Source organism: Lissotriton helveticus, chromosome 5_1 (assembly GCF_964261635.1).
Source record: "Lissotriton helveticus chromosome 5_1, aLisHel1.1, whole genome shotgun sequence".
NCBI classification, from domain to species: Eukaryota; Metazoa; Chordata; class Amphibia; order Caudata; family Salamandridae; genus Lissotriton; species Lissotriton helveticus.
Window position 1 is genome coordinate 470,160,607 of NC_136065.1, and position 22,942 is coordinate 470,183,548.

At 42.4% G+C, this 22,942-nt stretch overlaps 1 protein-coding gene across 3 annotated transcripts in view; it reads right to left on the minus strand.

Moving 5' to 3' along the window:
* Positions 1-22,942, minus strand: part of MTG1 (mitochondrial ribosome associated GTPase 1) — a 201,555-nt gene that overhangs the window by 89,564 nt on the left and 89,049 nt on the right. For all 3 annotated transcript variants that reach the window (XM_078642757.1, XM_078642758.1, XM_078642759.1), the window contains one exon: positions 21,374-21,454. In XM_078642757.1, coding sequence (XP_078498883.1) covers positions 21,374-21,454 — 81 coding nt within the window. The remainder of the gene's footprint in view (positions 1-21,373; positions 21,455-22,942) is intronic.

The window sequence follows — 22,942 nt, forward strand, 5'->3', positions numbered from 1 at the left end:
ACCTTATCCTTTGTCAAGGTAACACATTATGAGGAGAGTCAGTACATACAAGTCAAGTCTTTTGGTTTTGTCAGAGTGTCACCACCTTAATAACAACAGGCATTTGCAATGCAATAGGTCTCACATTCACGCAAGTTTGAGCTGTTGGCATTGTAAACGACAATGCCTTTTATTTATGTTTTGGGTTTTGAAACATAAATAAAAAGCATTGTCATTTACAATACTAATAGCTTCTCTCGCAAATGCGAGACCTATTACATTGTAAAATTGCAAATGCTTGTTCTAACTTGCTTGCAGTCCAGCTGCACCTGCTGCTGAGCGAGACGGTGTGGTGTGCTTCGGATCTCCATGAGACATGTATCACCTGTGCACGAAGCCAGTTTCCATCCATTCATTTTATCAAGGAATCCAAGTCACATTGGTGTTCGATTGTCTACTACAGTGAGTTGAAGTCTCTAGCACCTTCCCCAAATTTTATGGATGTTCATTTTTATTTTTACATCATCTACGTAGGCGCCATCTTAGAATGGGATAAATAAAAGGAGTAGGGGACATAGGTGGTCCCAATACTCACAATGTGATTAGACTCCTTCATATGTAATATAAGGAGAATCCATGCACTTAACCCTCCATCTCCCATTTGTAAGTAAAGTCACAACCAATAGCAGGCAGTACAGGGTCCCACGTTTTGATATTTTCGGGCTGCGCCATCTTCGAACGAGCTGGGAAGACACCAACCCCCGTTCCCCACCCCGCCTAAATGCCTCCTCCCAGCGCCTGGAAATGCTGTTGTATCCTGACCAGATACTAGCGCTGTACGTTCAGGATCACACGTGTCTATGGAAGAATATATAGGCATTTGCTGTAAACAGGAATATGGAGCAGGCGGTCCATACACTTAAGTCTCCTGGGGAGAGGAGATGCAGGTAGCGGCCAGAGCTGCTGATGGGGCAAATGAGGAGCCTGGTTCCAATCTCGGCGTCGTCTCAATTCCCTGTGTTTTGGGGAAAATTATTACCCCTCAAGACTCTAAACAATCAATATGATTTTTTTCTTTCATATGTGCTGTCATGCAATGTAAGTGGTGGTTAAGCATAGCGCTCCTATAACTTTGGGTCGGATTTTCGTTTTAAAAAACAGTTAAAAGATGGCTTGGACGTCTTGTGCGTCCTATACATAGTGCTATATCTTGCTCTAATATACACTAATCCGCCTTACAAATTTCAGAATAGCCTTAGATAGGGTGGAATGCGCCTTCCCTCTCCAGGAATGGTACCCCCCGGGTCAACAAAAGACCACCGCCTCTCCCTCCATCTACAGCGTGTCATCACACTGTGAACTGACAGGAATTTAATGCAACTTCAAAAGAAAAAAAAACACGGAATCGAACCCAGTGGTGTGCGTGCACGACAGAGGAGCGGGAATCGAAACCAGTGGTGCGCGCGCACCAAAGAGGAGCGGGGGCGAGGGAGCCTGTTGTCTGTGCCGCTCCTGCTGCGCGTTATAGACACCGATGGGAATGGGCGGAGCAAAGGCGGGACATGCGCCCGCCTTTGCCCAATTGCATGCTGTATTTTTTTTTAAAAAGCAGGCTAAAGCCAATTGCAGCCGGCGAAAGCAAAACCACACGCACGAGCGTGTGGTAAACTTTCAGAACCCCCTACATGAGGTCTCGCGCTGCACGATCAGTGCTTCGCACTGCAACGCTAGGAGCGAGGCCTAAAAACTACATGTTCGGATTCACTATTGCATTACCAGTAAAACCATTAAAGTTATTGTATGGACCTCAAGGCCAGACTTAATTTTGAGAAGTCCAAGACTCCATTATTTGACAGATCATTGTTCGGTCTACCTGGGACCTAGATAATGTCTGCCCTTATCTTTGGAAGAACCTGTGAAAGTGTCAAATCATCAAGACTACGACTTTGACAAAACACCTAAAATGACAACAGTTTTGTACAAGTTGCCCGTTATCTAAATGACAAGGTCAGACAACGAATATAACAAACAGTGTAGCCTAAATTGACATTCTTTTGTCATAATGGTTCCTACTGGTTCATCTTAAAACGATTATATTGATACATAATGGTTAGGTATGGTATTTGATGAAAATTACCCCATGTAGGATAAAGGTCTGTGGCCAATACTATAAAAACCCCATGAAGTGGCCACTGTCTCAGAGAGGACTTCGAGCAAGATTATAGCACAATATCCTGCCAGAGGCTGCCAGACTGCCATACTGCTGCACCATCCATTCTTGTGCTGAGAGCTTAACCAAACCAATTTCCGAGAGATGAGCCTAGCTGATGTGTGTTTTCCATTGTAGGGAACACTTTCTCCTGGCTTTCTTATAATTGCAGCTTTTTGCTGTAAACAGGTGGGCACTGTGCTGAATCCCAAGAAACTCTAGATGCAAGTTAGCTTTTCCACGCTCTCATAGTAGAACGCATAGAACTAGTCTTTAGTGTTGTGGGTTGCCAAATGACATTTCACCCATGTTGAAAATGTTTATACTATTCTCATTGTTAGTGATTTGCGTTAGTGCTGTTTTAACAATATTCTGTGTGGATATGATTCATGTGCAAAGTAGCAGGATGAGACTGTTGAAATAAACAGTTTTAAACATAAGGAAAATGTTACTTAACCATATAAGTATCTGTTTGTGGCACGTAGTGCTGTAGGTTCACATGCAGTGCATACTCCTGCCACCTAGTGCTGTGCTCGGACTAGCGCAATGTGTTTTTCTTTGAAGAAACCTTCGGGTCACAAGGTAGGTATAGTGTCTCCACCTATTGCTGGTAATCCATGGCAGATGAAGATGGAAATGAAGAGTAGAGATAACGAAGATGGCCATGCATAGAAAGGAGAAGGAAAGGTATTTACAACAACCAAAGCCTTCTGTGGAGGAGGGTGGGTGCATGTTAATCTACAGTACTATGTGCCACTAACAGATGCTTACAGGGTAAGTAACATTTTCCGCTCGTGGCATATGTAGCTCTAGATACACATGTTGTACATAGACTGTAAAGTAGTCCTCCCCTAAGCAGGAGCAATCGGGAGCTAGCTGGAGGAAATTGCAGAAGATTGGAAAAGTGTGCTATGGACAGCCTGGCCAATGTTGGCTTGTTGGCATGCTAAAACATTTACACAGTAATGCTTGATGACAGTGTGGGGAGTCTACCAGGTAGCTGCTTTTCAGATGCAAGCTATTGGAATATGACAGAGGAAGCCCCAAAAGAGATTTTTTTTAGCAACTAGAGTGGGTTCTGGGAGGAAAAGAGAACAATTCTAACAGGTCTGTATACATTTGACCCATGAGAATAACTATCCCTGCTTTAGAGGGAGCATAACCCATGTGTGGTTTAGAAAAAGAGGCAACGAGCTACTATGTCTTACAGAAGTGTCTTGAACTATCAATTTAATACATGAGGGTTTTTTAAATATCTAGTGTATGAAAAGCCCTCTCTGCCATCGACTGTGGATGAGGAAAAAAACCCACTAGCAGTTCAACAGTTTGAGTTGAAAAGAAGAGACCGCCTTCGGGAGAAAATCGGGATTTGGTGTGAACTTAAATAAAAGGTTCGACAAGTGTAAGAGCAAGAAGCTCCCTCACATGTCTGGAAGAGGTGACTGACACTAGAAAAGCTACCTTCAAAGAAAGGAACTGTCCAGGGCATGAGTGAAAGCAGGAGGCACTCTGGGTGAAATGACTCTTTAGTCCTTCCATAAAGACTTTAATAACTTGAAGCATGAAGAGTTATATGTGTTTCCTGTTCTGAAAGGAAGCAGCAACTAAAGCTAAATTAAGTGTAATGGAGGTGTATGTGAAGCCCGATATTTGCAAGTGAAGCAGGTAACAGACAATGTCTTGGAACACTGCCTAGAGAGTCTTGATGTCCCTAGGAATACAGTAGCAAAAAAGAACAATTGATAGACAGAATGCAGAACAATGTCAAACATTCACCCCAATACAGAGATCTGAGCCTAAAGCCATAGCTTTTGTGCTCCCCATGCCATTCCAGTTTGAACCCAGCCATATGCAAACCAGTCTAGACCCTGCTCCTTCTGGAAACAGTCCAGCACGAACTGCCAGGCCAAGTCCTCACTGGACTGGAAACAAGCATCCTAGGACTGGTTTAGGGGTTTCACCACTCATCAGCCAGGATAGCTTGACTCCAGTGGCATGGAGAGCACGGGACCCACATCTGGGCATACTCTTCCCACTCAGGGTGACAAATTCCAAAAGAACTATTGATGGACAGAATGCAGACTAATGTCATACATTCACCCCAGTACAGAGATCTGGGCCTAAATCCATCGTTTTTTTGTTGCACCCCATGCCATTCCAGTTTGAACCCAGCCAAATGTAAATCAGTCTTGACCCTAGTCCCTATGGGAACAGCCTAGCCCAAACTGCCCGGACAGGTCCTCCCTGCAAGTGAAACAGGTAACAAACAATGACTTGGACCACTTGTTACACTGTCTGGAGAGTCTTGATGTGCGTAGGAATACAGTAGTGCATAAATCCTTTCCTTTAGGCTGAGTAGCTGGCTCTTGTTGAGGGGTGGACAGGCCTCCTTCAGGATGGACATACACTCTGCAGGTAGGTTGAGGTAGCCAGGTTTTAAGACCTCAGAAGCCAAGTCGCAAGATTTAGTTGCTTGGGGTTCAGGTGTCTTAGCGTGCAGTGGCTCTGCATAGGAAGGTCTGGCCTGTTGGGCAGCTTCTCGGGAGGCACTGAGAGAGGTCACGGAGGGTGATGAGCCAGGGATGTCTGGCCCAGGTGAAGGTCACACGTAGGAGAGTGAAGGATGTTTCACGAAGCTTCGCAACTGTGAGCGAAAAAAGCGAGAGAGGCAGAAAAGCATAGGCAAATATCCCTGACTGGTTCATTCATAGTGCATTGCCCATGGACTGTGGGTACCTGGAGGTACAATTTAGCATTTTGAATTTTCAGTGGTGGCAAAGAGGTCTATGTTGGGGAACCCCCACCAATGGAAGTACAGGAGTGGGACTTAGGGTGGAGTTCCCACTCATGGACTTGTTGCTGCATCCTGCTGAGCAGGTCATTAAAATCATTGCCACTACCTGCAGGTACTTCACTAGTAGAAAGACTCAGTGATGGAGTCAGCAGCAGTCAGCTATGGAGAATGAATGTTGGCCAACTTCGGTAGGTAAAACATGGCGGTCATGTTATCTGTGCGAATGAGGACTACATTGTGCTGGATGTGGCAGAGGAACGCCTTAACCCCTTGTGTGCTTAGGATGGCCGGGGGCCGTCCTACGTCACGGTGAGCATGTGCTCAGGACGGCCGGGGGCCGTCCGAACTCGCCGATTCCCCAGCGCTGCGCATATTCTACGACTGTGCAGAAGAATTAATTAGTGGGCAGAGTTCGGACGACCCTGGGCCGTACTCCACACACGGCCTGAGCACGCAAGGGGTTTCGCCCCCTAATTAAATTGCACAACCGCGGCATAATTTGTGCCGCAGGGAAGGGGTTAAGGGCTAACTGGATGGAAGTTGACGTAGAGACTCTGCTGATGGGGAGTCCATCTGCCATGAATGGTCAAATCATTTAAGTGTGCACCCCACCTGGTGAGGGAATTTTCTGTTGTGATGGTCACCTGAGAAAGAGCCGACTTTGCAACAGGTTGTTGCTGTTCCACCACTGCAGAGAGCAATGAGTGCATTCCTATATCAACAGTAGATTCTCCCCGTGACCCTCTATTTGTGACCACTGTGCAGCTAAGCACACCTGCAACAGGTGCACGTGTAACCTGGCATGAGGAACTATGGCAATACAAGAGGCCACCTTGCCAAGTATTTGCTTGACCGTCCTGACCATTTCTTGACAATCTGTCTGAGAAAGGGGGAATAGTGAATGGAGAGCTTGCACTCTTGCAGGGCGGGGATAGGCTTTCCCAGTGACAGAGTTGAGTATCGACCCCAAGAAAAGCTGGTCTCGAATAGGCTGGAGCCGAAACTTTGTGGTATTAATGGTAAAACCTAGACCGTAAAGGAGGTCTATGGTGGCCTGTCTGTGAGCCAAGCACTGCCATTCAGTTTCACTCTTGATCAGCCAGTCATCCACGTAAGGGAAGCTGTGGACAGTGTTCCTCCTGAGATGAGGGGCTACCATGGCAAGACAATATGGGAACACCATGGGAGCTGTGATGACGCAGAGGGGCAGCACTTTGAATGATCATGCTGGCCACTTGCCATGAAACGTCGTAACTGGCGAAAGTGCAGAGTGGATCTGAATGCGGAAGTAGGCATCCTTCAGGTAGAGGCTGGTCATAAAGTCGCCTTGCTATAGTAGAGGGATGACATCCTAGAGTGTTACCATGTGGAAGTGCTCTGACAGGATGTATTTTTTGAGGGGCATCAGGTCGAGTATGGGCCTGAGACCTGTCCTTCTCAGGAATGAGAAAGTACAGGGAGTACACTCCCCTGCAGCGGTAGGGAAGTGGCACAAGCTCTATTGCACTTCTTATGAATAAGTGCCTCCACTTCCTCGTGGAAAGAGGCACTAATGTTCTAGGGAACGAGTTTGTTTGCAGGGAGGAATGTTTGGTGGTGTGTTTGTGAGCGCCAAACAGTAACCACGGTTTACATTGAGGGCCCATTGATCTGAAGTGATTTCCAACCACTGAGGCAGAAACCACTGTAATCATCTGCCAACTCCGGTTGTGCGTTTGGGAGAAGCACAAGCGAGTCACTGCTTTGCAAGAGTAGCCCCTTGGTGACCCTGCCTTTGCCTCTAGAGTTATTGCCCCTGTAACCTCCTCTGACATAGCCCCAGTGAGAGGTCAGCTGGGTTTGCTGCCTTTGAAAAGAGGTGGATGCCTCAGGTGGTCTTGGAATCTCCACAGTACTGAAAACATCGAAAGAAACCACAGGTAGGTGTTTGCAGTGTTCCCAAGGCCATTGCAGTATCAGCGTCCTTCTTTATCTTTTCGAGCATCTGGTTAACATGTGATCCCCATTGAAGGGCAGGTTGAGCAGGTGCTGCTGGGCCTCTGGCTTCAAGCTGGAAACATGCAGCCAGGCGCATCGCTAAAGAAGGAAACCTGAACTCATCTTGCAATGTCAGTAGCATCGAGGGAACACTGAATACTGATGTGGGAAATGAGGTGGACCTCTGCCACAAGGTCGTCCCTTCTTTTTCTACTGGTTGGGAAATGCTGAAGAAGCTCTTCCCTCTCATCCTAGTGAGCCTTATTGTACCAGGAAAGCAAAACACCCAACAGAGTTGGCAATGAGCCAACGTGTCGCAGAGAGAACAGAGGCGCATTTACCGGACAGGTCTACCTTTTTACTTTCCCTGTCTGGAGATGGTGCATTGCCAGTGCACAGGGTGTTGGCATGGTTGCGGCTGGTAAGGACGACAAGGGAGTCCGGTGGAAATTGTCATTTAATGTATACAGGGTCAGAGGAGGACACCTTATATTTCTTATTCACCCGGGGTGAGGGTGGTGATTATCCAGTCCTGTACAGCTTCCTTAAAGATGTCAGGAGCGTCTCTGACCCCTTTTTAAGGGACATCACATCAACAAGTATGTTGAACGGGATTGTGAGGGGCTACAACAACCTGGACCTTTACGCTAAAACGTTAATGCACTGAACCAAGTTAAGTCATTCGTGGGTGGGTAAGTTAAACATTGTATAACTAAGCCAGAGCCTTGGTTTACTCAGAGTAAATAATAAACAGAGTAAATAAGAGTAAGTTGTTACGCAACATGCATTAACTTAAATAGGGAAACATCATTTACCCCGCAGTCTTTATAGCGACCAGCATTTACAACGAGGTTGGTACCCTGCATGAGACGTTACCACACATTACTTTACCACGTAATTCATTACAACGACTTGCTGTAGGGGGTGCGTTGTTAGACTTGTGTTGGATTTTTAAGTCAAAAACCTTCCCTACTGTTGTGCAGACTGGAGTTGGAATAGTAATTTACATTATTATTCCAAAGTCCAGCGCCCCCTAAAGCAAGTTGTCGTAACTACTTGCGTCCTAAAGTTAAGGCGTGGTAACGTCGCATCCAGGGTACCGACTGGGTTATAATGGCGTACAGGGTAAATGCCTGCGGGATTCCATCATACAACTACTTAAATAAGCATAAGCACTGCACTGTCTATCACCGACATATTAAGGATTTAAATTAATTTAAAGACAGCATGTGTCAAATCTTTTTTTACTTGCTTCCGGTCACATAAAGCAGCCATAATACTCCCCCCATAGGGATCCCTGCACTCCTGAAGTTATAAGCATAAAGCTCCAGCTCAGAGTGCTTGAGGAACAATTGAAACCACTCCTGGGGTCATTTGCATATGACCCCCAGGAGAATTAGGGTCAGTGTTTGTGACAATCTTTTTAGGGGGTAGCTACACCTCCTGCAGCCAAGGGCAAGTCAGCACCATGCTTGTGGCATCCCTGCACCTTCTTGCTGCAACCAGGAATGCTGAAAAGTCCGCACACTTCATTACAGAGTGCTCCAGATGGGATTTCAAGACTAACTAACGAGCTGGTCACTCCACTCGACTTCATTTCATTGCAGCCTTGCACCACATGTTTATTTTTTTTTGTTTTATTGGTTTCGATTTTGGTACCCCAGTTCCCGCTGGTGGCACACAGCTGCCTCGTGTTTGGGGAAAAGCAAAAGGAACAAGTGATGGACGGAATGTTGAAACAATGCAAAGATTCATCCCCAGTCACAAAGATCTGGGTTTAATCCATCTTTCTTTTGCTCATCATGCCACCCAAGTCTGAACGCAGCCATATGCAAATCAGTCTTGACCTTGTTCCTCATGGGAACAGTCCAGCCTTAACTGCCAAGCCAGGTACTCCATGGACCAGAAACAAGCATTCTGGGACCGGTATTGGGGCATCACCACTCATCAGCCAGGTTAGCTTCAATCTAGGGGCCCAGTGAGCACCGGACCAATGTCTGGGCATTCCCTTCCCATTTTTTTTTTTTTACAGAGTTTTATATAGCGCAAACTAGACCCGAACCGAATCAGGCATCGGAGCGCTTTACATGTTTTCCAGTTACGTTACTTTCATTTTTTTTAGGCACGGGGAGATTAAGTGATTATTATCACTTAGGGCAACGCAAAAGGAACAAATGATAGACATTAGTTTGCATACGGGGTGGCGCACAGAGTGACCTCACTTAAGGTCATGGTAATTTCCGTTCGGAGTCGAATAGTATTATAAGCTGTATAACCTTATTCGGCATCAATAGCGTCAACATCACAATCAATGTGAACAGCGTATGCCCAGTTTGGTAACACCGCAGCTGGCAACGAAGTTGGTGCTGGACCCAATGTGGTTCAAAGGGACATAGAGGGTGCCAAGAGCGTATCTGCCAGCAGAAGTCTAACTGGACGCCCCCAACGTTCACTGGGGCCCTAAGGCGTGCCAGAGGGAACCAATAAAGTGCCGAAGAGCCTCAGCATAGCCTCGAACCTGGGAGGTCAGGATGTGTCGGGCCAGAGATGAAACTGGCTCCGATGGAAATCAGGAAAGAGACCGAGAGGTCACTCTGGAATTCACAATTGGAAGAAGAGAGCCCTTTCATGTTAGGATTTTGTTTGTTCTTCAATTTGCACAACAACTTTGACCCCAAAGAGGTCTTGCAGCAGGTATAACTTCGGGAGCAGAAACAGGATCTTCCTTTAGATTTCGACCGATCATGGCACAGAGTCTTCTTGTGCTTGGTGACGTAGAGTTTGGCTCCGCAGTCACAAATTGTTTTTTGGGTTGGGCGCAGTCACCACAGGCCTTGGAGTCCAGGTCTTACCCCAGGCACCACAATCAGACGTCATGTGGTTCAGTCACAGACATTTGTTGAGACAGTATTTGCATGGTTGGTTGTCATTTTAGGAGGTGAGATTTCCCTTGCACACTGGACAATTTGGGAGTAAAACTCTCGCCAAAAGACCTGGGAGAATTTCTAAATCCACATCGGAGGACATGGAAACAAAGGAAATTACGTCCGCATGCATGGATGGCACTTCTATGAAGCTCCACACATCAATTGCAAATTGGAATGTATTGGAGCAGAGCTGCAGGACGCCACCTACCTGTGCTCAGAGGTACTGCTGCTACATTTCTGGATACAGACTGATGCCTCGGGAGTATTCACAAGATGAGGAAACAGACACTCAGAACACAAAAGGTCCAAGGACTTGTAGCTCAGGACTGCACAGAGTGAAAGCCCTGATAGCACATCCTAATGTGTACAGGGAATCAGATTTCAGGACCTTTAAGAATCAGATTCTCGGAGCCCACGACTCCCAAATGGTGAATGGGTACACAGCTAGGGACACCTATTCCCAAGCTTCATAATTCCAAACATACAGGAACTCGAGACCCATAGGTAATTTAAGTGTTCAAGTTTTCAGACATGCAGAATTTCAAGATTATACTGTAACACCATGCACCCAGGTATAGAAAGAAAGTCCAATAGACAGTCGTAGGGCCTCACATACTTAGAGGGCCTTGAGGAAAGTCACAAGGCTTTCATTAGTAGTTACAGAGAACAACAAATCAGAATTGTGTGTTCATGGAAAAGTAAAAAACATTATAAATACTGGAAAAGTATCCTAGTCACAGCGCACCTCAAAGGAGAGGAAGAGAACTTTTAGAACTGTCAAGGAGTCATAAGAGGGGGGTGTGGCTTGAGCTGCCATAAGAGGGCTGTGTCCGGATGAGGCTCCGCCTTGCAAGCAGACCTTTTGTATTGCCGGATCAGATTTTTCGACATTTCCAGTGGCATGGATTGAGGCGTTTGCAGAGCGGATGCGGGGGCACAGGTAGCAGGGTTTTTTTCTTTTTGGTCTCGTTTTCTGCCTATTTTCCCCTGCGCCGCATTTACCTCAAGTGCTCACTGTGGCGCCTGCCATTTTGTCCTCAGCCGGACGCTACCTTTATCCACAGGCTTCTCGGGGCTGCTAGTGGCGCAATGTTATAAGTTGCCGCTGCAGTTCTACATTTGTAGCTCTGTGTTTTTGATGGACACCTTTATTTCTGGGATTTCTCTTTTTGTTTTTTTTCCTTTCTTTTATTGCTGGCTGGAATTTCAAATGAGCTTTCCTGTTGACTCTCATATCGTTATTTTTTTCATGAAGTAACATCATGCTATGTGCAAAAGCTTTACAGATTGGGCAACATTAAAGTTCCTTGCCTTTATATAGACTCTGAGAAATGGCCCTTAATACTATTTTTTTACTTCACCGGCTCCCAGCGATATGACACCATTACACTTGGAATGTTATTTGAGACTGTTTTTGCGTCAACTGTGGTTTTTTTTCTTTACGCAGTGTTGGTTCTAATTACCGGAATAGTCTGCACATTGCCCTCTAATGAGCACAAATGCTCCCATGTTTGGCTACCTTCCTGGTACATGAATTAAGATGGATTAAGCTAAGTTGAAATGCTTTACGAGCCTGGCATAGCAGTTAACAGGCACCTTTAACTGTATGGTCGTCAAAAACACAACTGGTTACAGACACTGAATCTGGTTTTCGTTTGGACGTAAGTAGATTCTGACATTGTGCTTCAGCTGTGTGAGGTGATATCCAGAGAAGCTGTCTTTACTATTGCCTTTAGCTGCCGCTTTCAGGTGTCTTATTCTGCTTATATTTGTTGCTCATCTTCCGGACACTTTGTTACATTTTTACTTCCTGCCATATGGATTCATCTTCTTGTTTTGGTCAGAAAAATACTCCATCAAGTATGTCTTCTCTTCGCAAGGACTCCAACCCTGCTGCCCCTCCCAAACGTCATATGAAAGAACCTAGTTCTCCTACCAAGTCTCCACTTTCTATCACACTGGAAGATCTTATGGAGGAGATAAAGCTGATTAAACCTTTTGTGATTGAAACCAACGCTACCCTTCAGAGGTTGGATGAAAAATGGTCTAATTTAGATTCATGAGTGTCGGAGATGGAACAGAGAATTAGCGACACTCAAGATCTGATCCCTCAGGTTGCTGCCATGACTAAAGAGATTGCTCTTCTCAAGTCACAAACGGAGGTTTTAGAAAATCGCAACAGGCGTAATAATCTTCGAATTTATGGCATTCCTGAGGGGAGGAAGGGTCGACATGATCGCCTTCTTAAAGACACATATTCCCAAAATTGTTGGTCTCAAGGAAGGTGTTAATCTCAATCTGCAGGGTGCTCATCGCATTGGCCCTAAAAATTGAGGTCCTTCTTCAATATAAACTAACCATCCCAGAGGGATAATCGTTTGATTTCTGGAATATAATGAACTGTTAATGATCCTCTCAGCGGCTAAACAAAGAAAACAGATATTATGGTCTGGTCACAAAGTCTTTTTTTCTCAAGATGTTGCTTGTGCTATTGAAACTCGTCGCAAGGAATATATTTCTCTCCACTCGGTGCTTCGCTCCATGAATGCCAGATACGGTTTGGTACACCCTTGCTACTTTAAAGTTACTTATAAAGAGAGGTCCTACTCTTTTGATCATCCTGAAGATCTTAGACAATTTATTTCTCGGCATAAAGGGGATGAGACGGACTTTGGAGCGACCTGATCAATTTGTTGTTTATACTTTGTCTTATGTTCTCTGAGTTCACCCCTTTTATCATATCTGTTTTAAGATGTTGAATTTCTTCCAATGTTGTTGGTCTTGGATTGTTGTAGTTGTTTTTTCTAGACTATAGGTAGGTTGTTTGTTGCTATGGTTGGTCATAACTTGTTACTGTTTTTCTCTGTCTCTCTACACAGATGTTCTCTCCTCATGTTCAGACCCATTCCCCAGATGTTTCCCTCTTCCCTGCCTTTCCACTTTAATCCTAATGTTTACAGTTATCCTCATGTATGGTAAGTGTTGAGTATTTCTTCACATATTCTGGTTCTTTTGATTGCCTGCTTCACGTTTACCCATTCAGGTCTGATCTGTAGTTTGTCTTTTTCATTGTTTTGTCTCATATTGGCTCCTTGTTTTCATATTTATTTCTCTATTTGGTTCCGGTTGTTCTCGGATGTCCTTGCTGGCGTGGCCATCTTTCTTCCCTTCGCGGCTTCCTGCTACCTCATTCTATTCTTTTAATTCTGGTTATTTATCCTGTCTCTCTTGACTGAAGTCTTCGGGCTTCTTGTCAACTTTTCTTTGTCTATCACTTACCTCTTCTACCTTTTCTCTTTTTCCTTCCTTTTACTAGTTTATTATTTTATTTATATCTTTTATTATTCCCTTATCCATACTGTCCTCATTTCTTCCTTTTCTTTTTCTTTTCAGCATAGCATTTTCATCTTTTTCCATCTTTTAGTATTTTCCATTATGTTATTGCTCTATCATTCTTTTTTCTCAATGCTTTCAAAAAGTTATAGGTGGTCTCAGATGTTGCTAAAATGTTACCATTTGCATACATTGCTGCTTAATGTGGTTTCTCTCTAGTTATTATGACTGATAATGTGCGCATTGTTTAATGGAATGTTAAAGGGCTACGTAACCCGGTTAAGAAACAGAGGGTCCTCACTCACTTGTCTAGGCTGCAATGTAAAATAGCAATGCTTCAGGAGACCCATTTGAACGAAGATGAGATTATTTCTCTTAAAAGGCAATGGATGGGTCATATTTTTTATTCCCCGTCCAAAAACAGGAAGAACGGAGTGATTACTTTATTTCACTAATCCCTTTCTCCTGTTGTGGAGAGGGAGGAAAGAAATGGTGATGGAAGGTGGCTCCTTTTACATCTTATAAAAAGGTTATTACTAGACGCACAGCTGTTTGATAAGGTTTCAAAATCTGTGTGGTGCTCCAGAGAATCGCCCTCTGGCTGGGGGCGTGGTTAATACAATGAGGTAGCACTCTCGAAACTGAGAAATGTCCTCCGGGCTCCTCAATTGTCCTTATATGAAGGTTTCAATAAAGATTCTCATAAAGTAAACGAAGAAGTTCATTTTTTATATAATGTTTGTATTTTTAATCTTATATTCTTAATGCATCTTGTTGTATTCACAAGTGTATATTCAATGGTAACATCCAAGTTAGATAAATGCACTCAAATCATCCCAATGCATTTCGGCATTTCGCGTATGCCTTCTTCTGGGGAAATATATTTTGTCAACAAAAAAGAAACATTGATGTACTAGGGTACTGAATGGCTACAACGAGCTAGTTAATGCGAGACTCCGTGAAAAGTAAAGCATGCTAGTGGACGGTTAGTGAGAAAATGTGACTCCTATCGGTGCTTAGCCCCGTGAGACTTTACAAAGACAGCGTGTAAAATACGATAAAAAGTAGCTTGAAAAAATGGCTGTTTGGAGCGAAGAACCTGGTGTGGAATAATTTACAATGAACCCAAAGTGCTCTGGTGAAAGTATAAACAAAGGTGAATGCAGGCGCATGCTGATAAATCTCAAGAAAACGTGAATAGTTACACGAAAACGAGTGCGGCTTACCGTGGCGTGCACGGGCGGGTTTAACCGTGGATGTAACTGTTCTCGGCCGGGTTTGGGCGTGACTAACTCCCGGATGCAGTTAAAACCCAAGTGGTTGCGAGGCAACGTATGGCGCCTGGTTAAAGGTACAGAGTGTCTATTTTGTAACGCTCGTGAATATTTAGACAAAACTCGACGAGTGTAATACGAAAGATTCAAATCATCAAAGAAAGTGCTGGTGATGTGGTAAACATAACTAGATGTGTTAAATTAAGCTAAAAGGCTAAACGGTTTACTAAACAGTATACTAAACAGTACCGGATCTGCTAATGAGATGCGACATTGTATATGAACAGAAACGTGAAGTGGTAATGACATCAGCATAGCTAGTTCTCATCATAGCTGAACAAAATAAAGTATAACCATGGAATAAAAGAGCTAGTCACTACTCGCATTCTGGGAGCTGTTAACTAGAACACAGCGTATTACAAATAACATAAGTATTCCACACGATCATTAAGACCGTGTGGCTTCATGCTAGACAGTGTGTAAATCCAATAGTTCTCTCTCCTTAGCAGTTCAATATGATTGTCTTTGCCTTCTTGTTTGGTAACTGTTTCCAAAGCGCAATATCGTATTTGACTGATGCCGTGACCTGCTTCTAGGAAATGCTGGGCGATAGATGATTTGGCTTGTTTAGTTCTGATGTTGGACTTGTGTTCATTGAGTCGTATTTTTAGTTTTCTCTCTGTCTGTCCAACATAAATTTTGCCGCAAGGACATTTCAACATATAAACTGCGTTAGAGGTATCACAAGTCGCCGTGGCTCTGATCTTAATCTTGTGTCCTTTCATAGGGTGATTGATAGTCGTTCCCTGAATAACGCTATTGCAGTGATTACAATTCCTGCATGGGATTGTGCCTTTGAATTCAGTTGTAGTACAATTGGAAGTTTTAATGAGTTCTCCTATGTTTTTAGCTCTAGTATAGGCAAAGATTGGATCATTGTCAAAGATGTTGTTAAAATTTGGTTCAATCCTGAGAATCTCCCAGTGTTTTTTAATGATCTGCTTGAATTTGTTACTGACTGTAGAATATTTGGATACGACAGTAATTGAGTCTCTTTTGGGTGTTGTTATGCTAGACAGTAATTCGTTTCTGGATTTGGTTGCACACCGTTGTTTGGCCTGCTCGAGGATCTGGTCTGGGTACCCTCGGGTTTTGAATCTCAATGTCACGGTTTGAACCTCTTGCTCGAAGTGGTCAATGTCGGATGTAATCCTTTTGGCTCTAATCAGTTGACTATATGGCAAATGATTTTTCAAAGGTTGTGGATGGAAGCTCGAGTAATGTAAAGTGTTATTCCTATCTGTTTTTTTCCGAAATACACTTGTTTTGAATTGTTTACCACATCACCAGCACTTTCTTTGATGATTTGTATCTTTCGTATTACACTCGTCGAGTTTTGTCTACATATTCACGAACGTTACAAAATAGACACTCTGTACCTTTAACCAGGCGCCATACGTTGCCTCGCAACCACTTGGATTTTAACTGCATCCGGGAGTTAGTCACGCCCAAACCCGGCCGAGAACAGTTACATCCACGGTTAAACCCGCCCGTGCACGCCACGGTAAGCCGCACTCGTTTTCGTGTAACTATTCACGTTTTCTTGAGATTTATCAGCATGCGCCTGCATTCACCTTTGTTTATACTTTCACCAGAGCACTTTGGGTTCATTGTAAATTATTCCACAACAGGTTCTTCGCTCCAAACAGCCATTTTTTCAAGCTACTTTTTATCGTATTTTACACGCTGTTTTTGTAAAGTCTCACGGGGCTCAGCACCGATAGGAGTCACATTTTCTCACTAACCGTCCACTAGCATGCTTTACTTTTCACGGAGTCTCGCATTAACTAGCTCGTTGTAGCCATTCAGTACCCTAGTACATCAATGTTTCTTTTTTGTTGACAGAATATATTTCCCCAGAAGAAGGCATACGCGAAATGCCGAAATGCATTGGGATGATTTGAGTGCATTTATCTAACTTGGATGTTACCATTGAATATACACTTGTGAATACAACAAGATGCATTAAGAATATAAGATTAAAAATACGAACATTATATAAAAAATGAACTTCTTCGTTTACTTTATGAGAATCTTTATTGAAACCTTCATATAAAGACAATTGAGGAGCCCGGAGGACATTTCTCAGTTTCGAGAGTGCTACCTCATCCTTTTACATCTTAACATAAAGGGTTACCCTCTCTTCCTTCTTAATATATACAGCCCCACCGGTGTTGATGTACAATTTTGGAAAAATATGTCACACACTCTTCATTCCTGTCCCGATAATAACTCACTACCTTGCAATCAGGTCATGGACCTTTTCACGGACAGGAAATCCAACGCTAGGTACATTCCCAACACAATGCTAAAAACCTTGAGGACTACAATTCATTTGAGGGGTATGGTTGATGCATGGAGAATATCCCATCCAGATATGTTAGAGTACACTTTCTATTCTCCTACCCACAAATCTTTTTCTAGAATGGATTATTTCATTTTGAGTCCCCCATCTCCTTTCTAAACTAATCCATTCTGATATTGGTTCTATTCTTATTTCCGATCATGCCCCAATTTTGATTTATTTGGACCTCCCCTCTGAACCCTCCAAACCCTGCAGGTGGTGCTTTAACAATTATCTACTCGAGGATCATACGTTTTTGGAACGCTTTAAAGAGTTCTTGCCAGATTTCTTCCTTAGGAATGCTACTCCGGATATTCCCTTTCCCACTATATGGGATGCCTTTAAGGAAACAGCCAGAAGATTCATCATTGATTACATTGCCGCTAAAAAGAAACAATGTAGGAAGGACTCCGCTTCTCTGCTAGCATCTATTAAACATCTCGAATACGCATATTTTACTTCTAATATTGGGGATACCTTAAAAGAGTTCATTCAGGCTAAGTTGTCTTTTAATAAGAAATCTACTGAAGAAGCTTGTGGTTCTCTACTCAAAGTCAACTCTAAATTAAATTCTATGGGGGGGTCGCAATAGAGCAGGCAAACTACTGGCAAATCATTTAAAGGTGAAATCCCAACATTCTAAGGTAGTCAAGATCACTGATAATGGAGGTGTCGATCATTTCAAGGATGATAAAATATGAAAGTGTTTTACTGATTTGTATAAGACTCTGTATACTCCAGAATCTTCTCCTTCTGAGGAAGCACTAGATTCGTTTTTTTAAATACTTCCTGTACATCCCTCTTCACTTCCTGACTGCTCCATATTAGAAAAGGGACTTTCTCTTCCTGAAATTAAATCCGCCCTAGCTAAATTACCAAAAGATAAGTCTCCTGGCCCAGACAGTTTTACTGCTGAATTTTATTCTTGTTTCTCTCAGTTTGTACTTCCTCATCTTTTATCTTTATTCCAGCATTTTTCATCTCACAAAGAAGCTTGTGATTCTTTTTGGAAGCTATGTTCTGTCTAATTCCTAAGAAAGGCAAGGATCCCTCTACTTGTGCTAACTATCGCCCTATTTCTTTAATCAATTTAGATTGTAAGACTTTTGCTAAAGTCCTTGCTCTTCGCATTAATAACGTTATTCCAGATCTGATCGGTTATGAGCAAACAGGATTTGTTTTTAGGTAGAACGATCGCTGACAATTCCAGAACTTTTTTTGAACATTATACATCTTGCCTCCAAAAGCTCTACCCCATTCGCCACGATCACCTTGGATGTGGAGAAAGCTTTTGACCGCATTCACTGGCTTTTTATGTTGCGGGCCCTTAAATGGCATGGTTTTGGCACTGTTATTTTATCTCTGATTAGTTTGCTGTACTCCTCTCCTACTATTTCGGTCTTTGTTAATGGCTTCCAATCTCCTTATTTTACTCTTCAACGAGGCACCCGTCAAGGTTGTCCTTTGTCTCCTTTGCTTTTTATCTTGTCCCTGGAACCCTTTCTTCACTCCCTTAGGAGCTCTCCTGCTTTACGGGGTTTTACCAATAAATCTATCGAAGTAAAGTTCACGGCCTATGCTGATAATCTTTTGTTATATATGTCTGATCCTGCTATCTCCTTGCCTGCTTTTAACAACCTTTTGTCTTCATATGCTGCATTGTCTGGACATAAGTTACATTTTTCTAAGTCTGAAATTCTCCAGTTAAATAAACATTGCCTTAAAAGTACGTTTGAAGGAATAGATTTTAAATGGAATACTAATCACATTACTTGTCTAGGGATTAAATATTCTTCTTTAGTTGCTAAAACGGTTCATCTCAACTTGGATGATGTCTTATCAAAAATCTCTGACAAGGTATGGAAGTGGTCCCCATTATTCCTGTCTTGGTGGGGCAAGTTAGATACATCTAAGATGATGATGCTTCCAGTAATTAAATTATATCTTTCTATGTTACCGGTACAACTCCCTTTAAAATTCTTTAAGACTCTAAACAGTATCCAGAGTAAATTTCTTTGGAATAATAGGAAAGCTTGCATCTCTCTTTTTGCTTTTTCTGCTCCTAAGGATAATGGTGGGGTTAATTTTCCCAAATTTCAGCAGTATCATTCCTCCTTCCTAATACGGCAGGTTTTGCCCTATCTTTCTTCCTCTGATGACCCTCCCCTGTCAGTATGGTATAAATTGAAAAATCTGTTATCCATTACCCTTTTCCTAATTAGCCAATTCTGCTCACCCTCCTCGTTCTTTCAACTCTCCTACTATTCCATATCTTATCTCTACTCTCTCTCCAATTTTTAGTAAATCGCGTTCACCACTTCAGCTATTTCTGGATTCCTCTATTTGGCACAATAAATCCATTAAAATTTCAAACCGCACTATCTTTTGGAAAGACTGGATTCCTAAAGGGGTTATTCTTGTTAAACATTTAATTCATAATAAGCAGATTTGATCTCCTCAGGAAATCCAATCTAAATTTCATTTATCTGTCGAGTCACTCTCCAAGTTTGAACCTTTGAGATAGATTTTATCTCAATGGCTTTCTCTTCTTTCTGAAACCTCTCCCTCTTCACCTGACCCTTCTATCCTTCTGCTACCTACTTCCCCTTTTCTCCGTGCATCTCATATCTACAAATATCTCTTTTTTTTCTATACCCACTTGTTCTAAAAGCACGGTTGAACTCTTACGGGAAAAGGACCTTCAGTACACTTTTTCTATACACACATGAGCTCCATTTGGGCTCGGATACAACATGCTTCCTGCAATGCTAACACCACCCAAACACTTTATTACATCTACCAGAGACTCTTTTTAACCCCATTAGTGGTTTCTAAATTTAGCTCTGACCTATCTTCTAATTGCTGGACCTGTAAGAACACTCCTGGCACATCTATTCATACTTTTTTTCTTTGTCTGAATATTTTCACTTTTTGGACAAAAGTATGCAAGTCTATTGCTTCTATTTCCTCCACTAATTTTCCTTTTGACATTCAATCTATAGTTTTGGGTAGTAATTCTACTCAGTGGTTTGGTGCTCATAAGCTCGGCTCATTTATAAATCAATCCATTGCTATTGCTTTTCAGGTTACAACCTCTAACTGGAAGAACGCCTCCTAAGTTTCCTTCCCCGCTTGGTGGAATTTGTTTAGTTACCATCATAGGCTTGATAGAGTGTAAGTGACCACTTCTCAACAGCGCATTTCTTCTGTAGCACTTCAAGCCAAGGATAGCAACTTTGTTTTTCAACCACCGTGAATGCAGTGTCTATTCATTTCTTTTTTGCCTGTATACTGTTCACAGTTTAAATTTGTATTTTTCATATAGATATTATGTTATGATTGTTATTGGAAAGTTTTTTGCTAGCTGATATGACATAATTGCGGTTATCTTTTACCCTTTTTCTCTTTTCCTCCTTTTCTTTCTCTCTCTTCTTTCTGTCCTCCTTTTTCTACTCTTTCTAATTCTAAACCAAAAAATGCTAACTTTTACTGTGGTACTCTTAGGTTATACTTAACTCTTACTAATGTTCATATTCCATTTTATTCTTAAGACTGTACTTCATGATACTTACTAGAATTTTGTACCATATTATTTTTATCTATTTTAATAAAGCTTTCTAAACTATAAAAAAAAAGGAGTCATAAGGAAAACTTGCATAACATAGAAGGGTATCCAAAGGTAAAACAGGATTCGTAGAACAAAAAAACAGAACCACAGGACTAAGTTTGTGGTCCACAAGGAAGAATCACAGAGCCAATGGAAGAGACAAAATGTTTACAGTCTAAGACCCGCTGGAGACCCTTGTATATGCTAGAGCGAGCCTTGCAACACCACCGAAGAGTTATAAAAACCTAAAGAAGAGTCATGTGGGCCAAAAAGAGTTTCAAGTGGATCAGGAAAGAACCATAGTAACCCCCAAGGGAAACGCATAAGATGTTATGAAATCATAAGGGAGGGTGAAGTGTATCTCAATGAGGGTTGGGGAAGTTTCATCTCCCTGAGAAAAGTGTTGCCTGGCCCTAAGAGAGTTAACTGAAGGTTAGTAAAGAGGATGTCAGATTCACATGGATGAGATTCAAGGCCTCAGTGTACAGTCTCAGGGTCATATGGCACGGGGAGAGGAGTTCACCATGTAAAGAGCCTATTCGGAGAGTTTACAAAATAATTATAAGGCAATACAACGAGGGAGGTGGCAAAATGTTGCAAGGATCAAGGTGGGAGTGTAGCAAGACATGTGGGAGGAGCAGGTCACAGGATGGCTAAGGGGAGGGGAGAAAGTAGAAGTAGAGAGCACCAGGTAAGTTTCCATGTTAGAAAAAACATACCAGGTCCCGAAGAACCAAGCCTCAAAATAATTCTCTCTTCCCAAATAAGAGTCACAGGGCCTTAAACAGTGTCTAGGGAATATGCACTCTAACACAAACAGAACATTCAACAGTGAGAAAATCTTATAATAGAGCTTAACCTTCACTCACCTTGTCAATGTTTTCGTCTTTGACACAATTCGTGAAAATCACTTTCTTGATGCCTTGATGCTCCAGCTCATTCATTATCCTCTGAAATGCCATTACAAAAATAGATAAATATATGCGTTTCAGAATAACATACCAAACATATTCTCACTCAAGCGCTACCAAATCCTGCAGAGGTAATCAAACTGTGACTAGGTTTCCAGTACAAACAAAATCTGCTCCCAAATTATCCACCTCCCTCTACTATCAGGATTAGCACATTGACTAAGTGGTAGTGCTGGTAGAACCACTGACCCTCTTGTAACATCAGGGCAGAGGTTAAAGCACATGCAGAGCTCTTGCTCCAACCAGTATATTTCCACTTGGACAGAGGTGAGAATGTAAGCGGTGCCTTTCTCACAGCACTGGTGTCCAAGTGCCAGAAACAGATGAGGCAAGAAAATAATTTCCCTTTCATCCCAACCCACCTATAAACATTATAATTTCTAAGGATATATGTTTATTTTGTACTAGAAGTAAGCTTTCAAGTTTCAAGCTAGGACATTATCGACAGGCAATAGAACTAATACCAACATATTTGAGGACTGGAATAATATAAGCTTTGGTTTTAATAAGAGATAAGTCAGTCAGTTCAGTTCAGTTCAGTTCAAAAGACCTTTATTCGAATTTCATAAAATTCATAAAAGTACCACAATAAAAACATACATTCACACAACAAAAGTCAAGTTTACAAATTTCATGAATTATAAAAATCTAATACATTTCTCATAAGACTGTTTTCAGGGGTTTTCCATCGTTTTGCATACACGTATTATGAGTCTCAAAAAAGTGCTAGTGCAGTAAATTAATTCATTTGTATCCAGGGAAAGTAACATTGTATAGGACTCCCCTAACGAGAGGGGTCTGTGTTTCCTAAAATACGGAGTTAAAAACCAGTTAATATATTTTAAATAAAATTTACAGAAAAATAGAAAGTGCAAATCATTCTGTTTACTAATACCATCGCACGGGCAAGGGTTATAATCTGTTGTGTGCTTATAGCCCAGGGGAAAGCCCAACAAAAATTTTATTGAGCCCGCCCTTAACCGAAACAGCAAAGATCTCTCCCAGTTGGTCATGGGTAGGGTGAGGTATTGTGCGAGATTTCTCCTACTTAGATCATTTCTCGGATAAGTCACAACAGTTGATTTGAGAGTTTCCCTTTCCATTCGTTCTGAACTATAAAGTGCATACAGTGCTTGTTTGACCTCAGTTTTATCCTTAAGTTCAATCTTACTGGGATCGGAGAAAAGGTCTTCCCTGTTCACGTTACTCAGTGTTTTAAAAACTCCCGCGAGCCAGGGGATCGACATGCCATGATCACATTTAAGACAGTCTTCTATAATGTTTTGCGTTAGAGCGGCTGAATTATTCCTCCAGATCCTAATCCAGAAGAGAGCTGGTCTAGATCTAATAAAATCACATACGTAGGGGAGGTTAAGTTCCTCATGACAAATCAATTCGGAGGATGAGATTGGAGCACCCAGTATTCTCCTGCAGAATCGACCTTCTTCTCGCTGGATACTGGGGCTT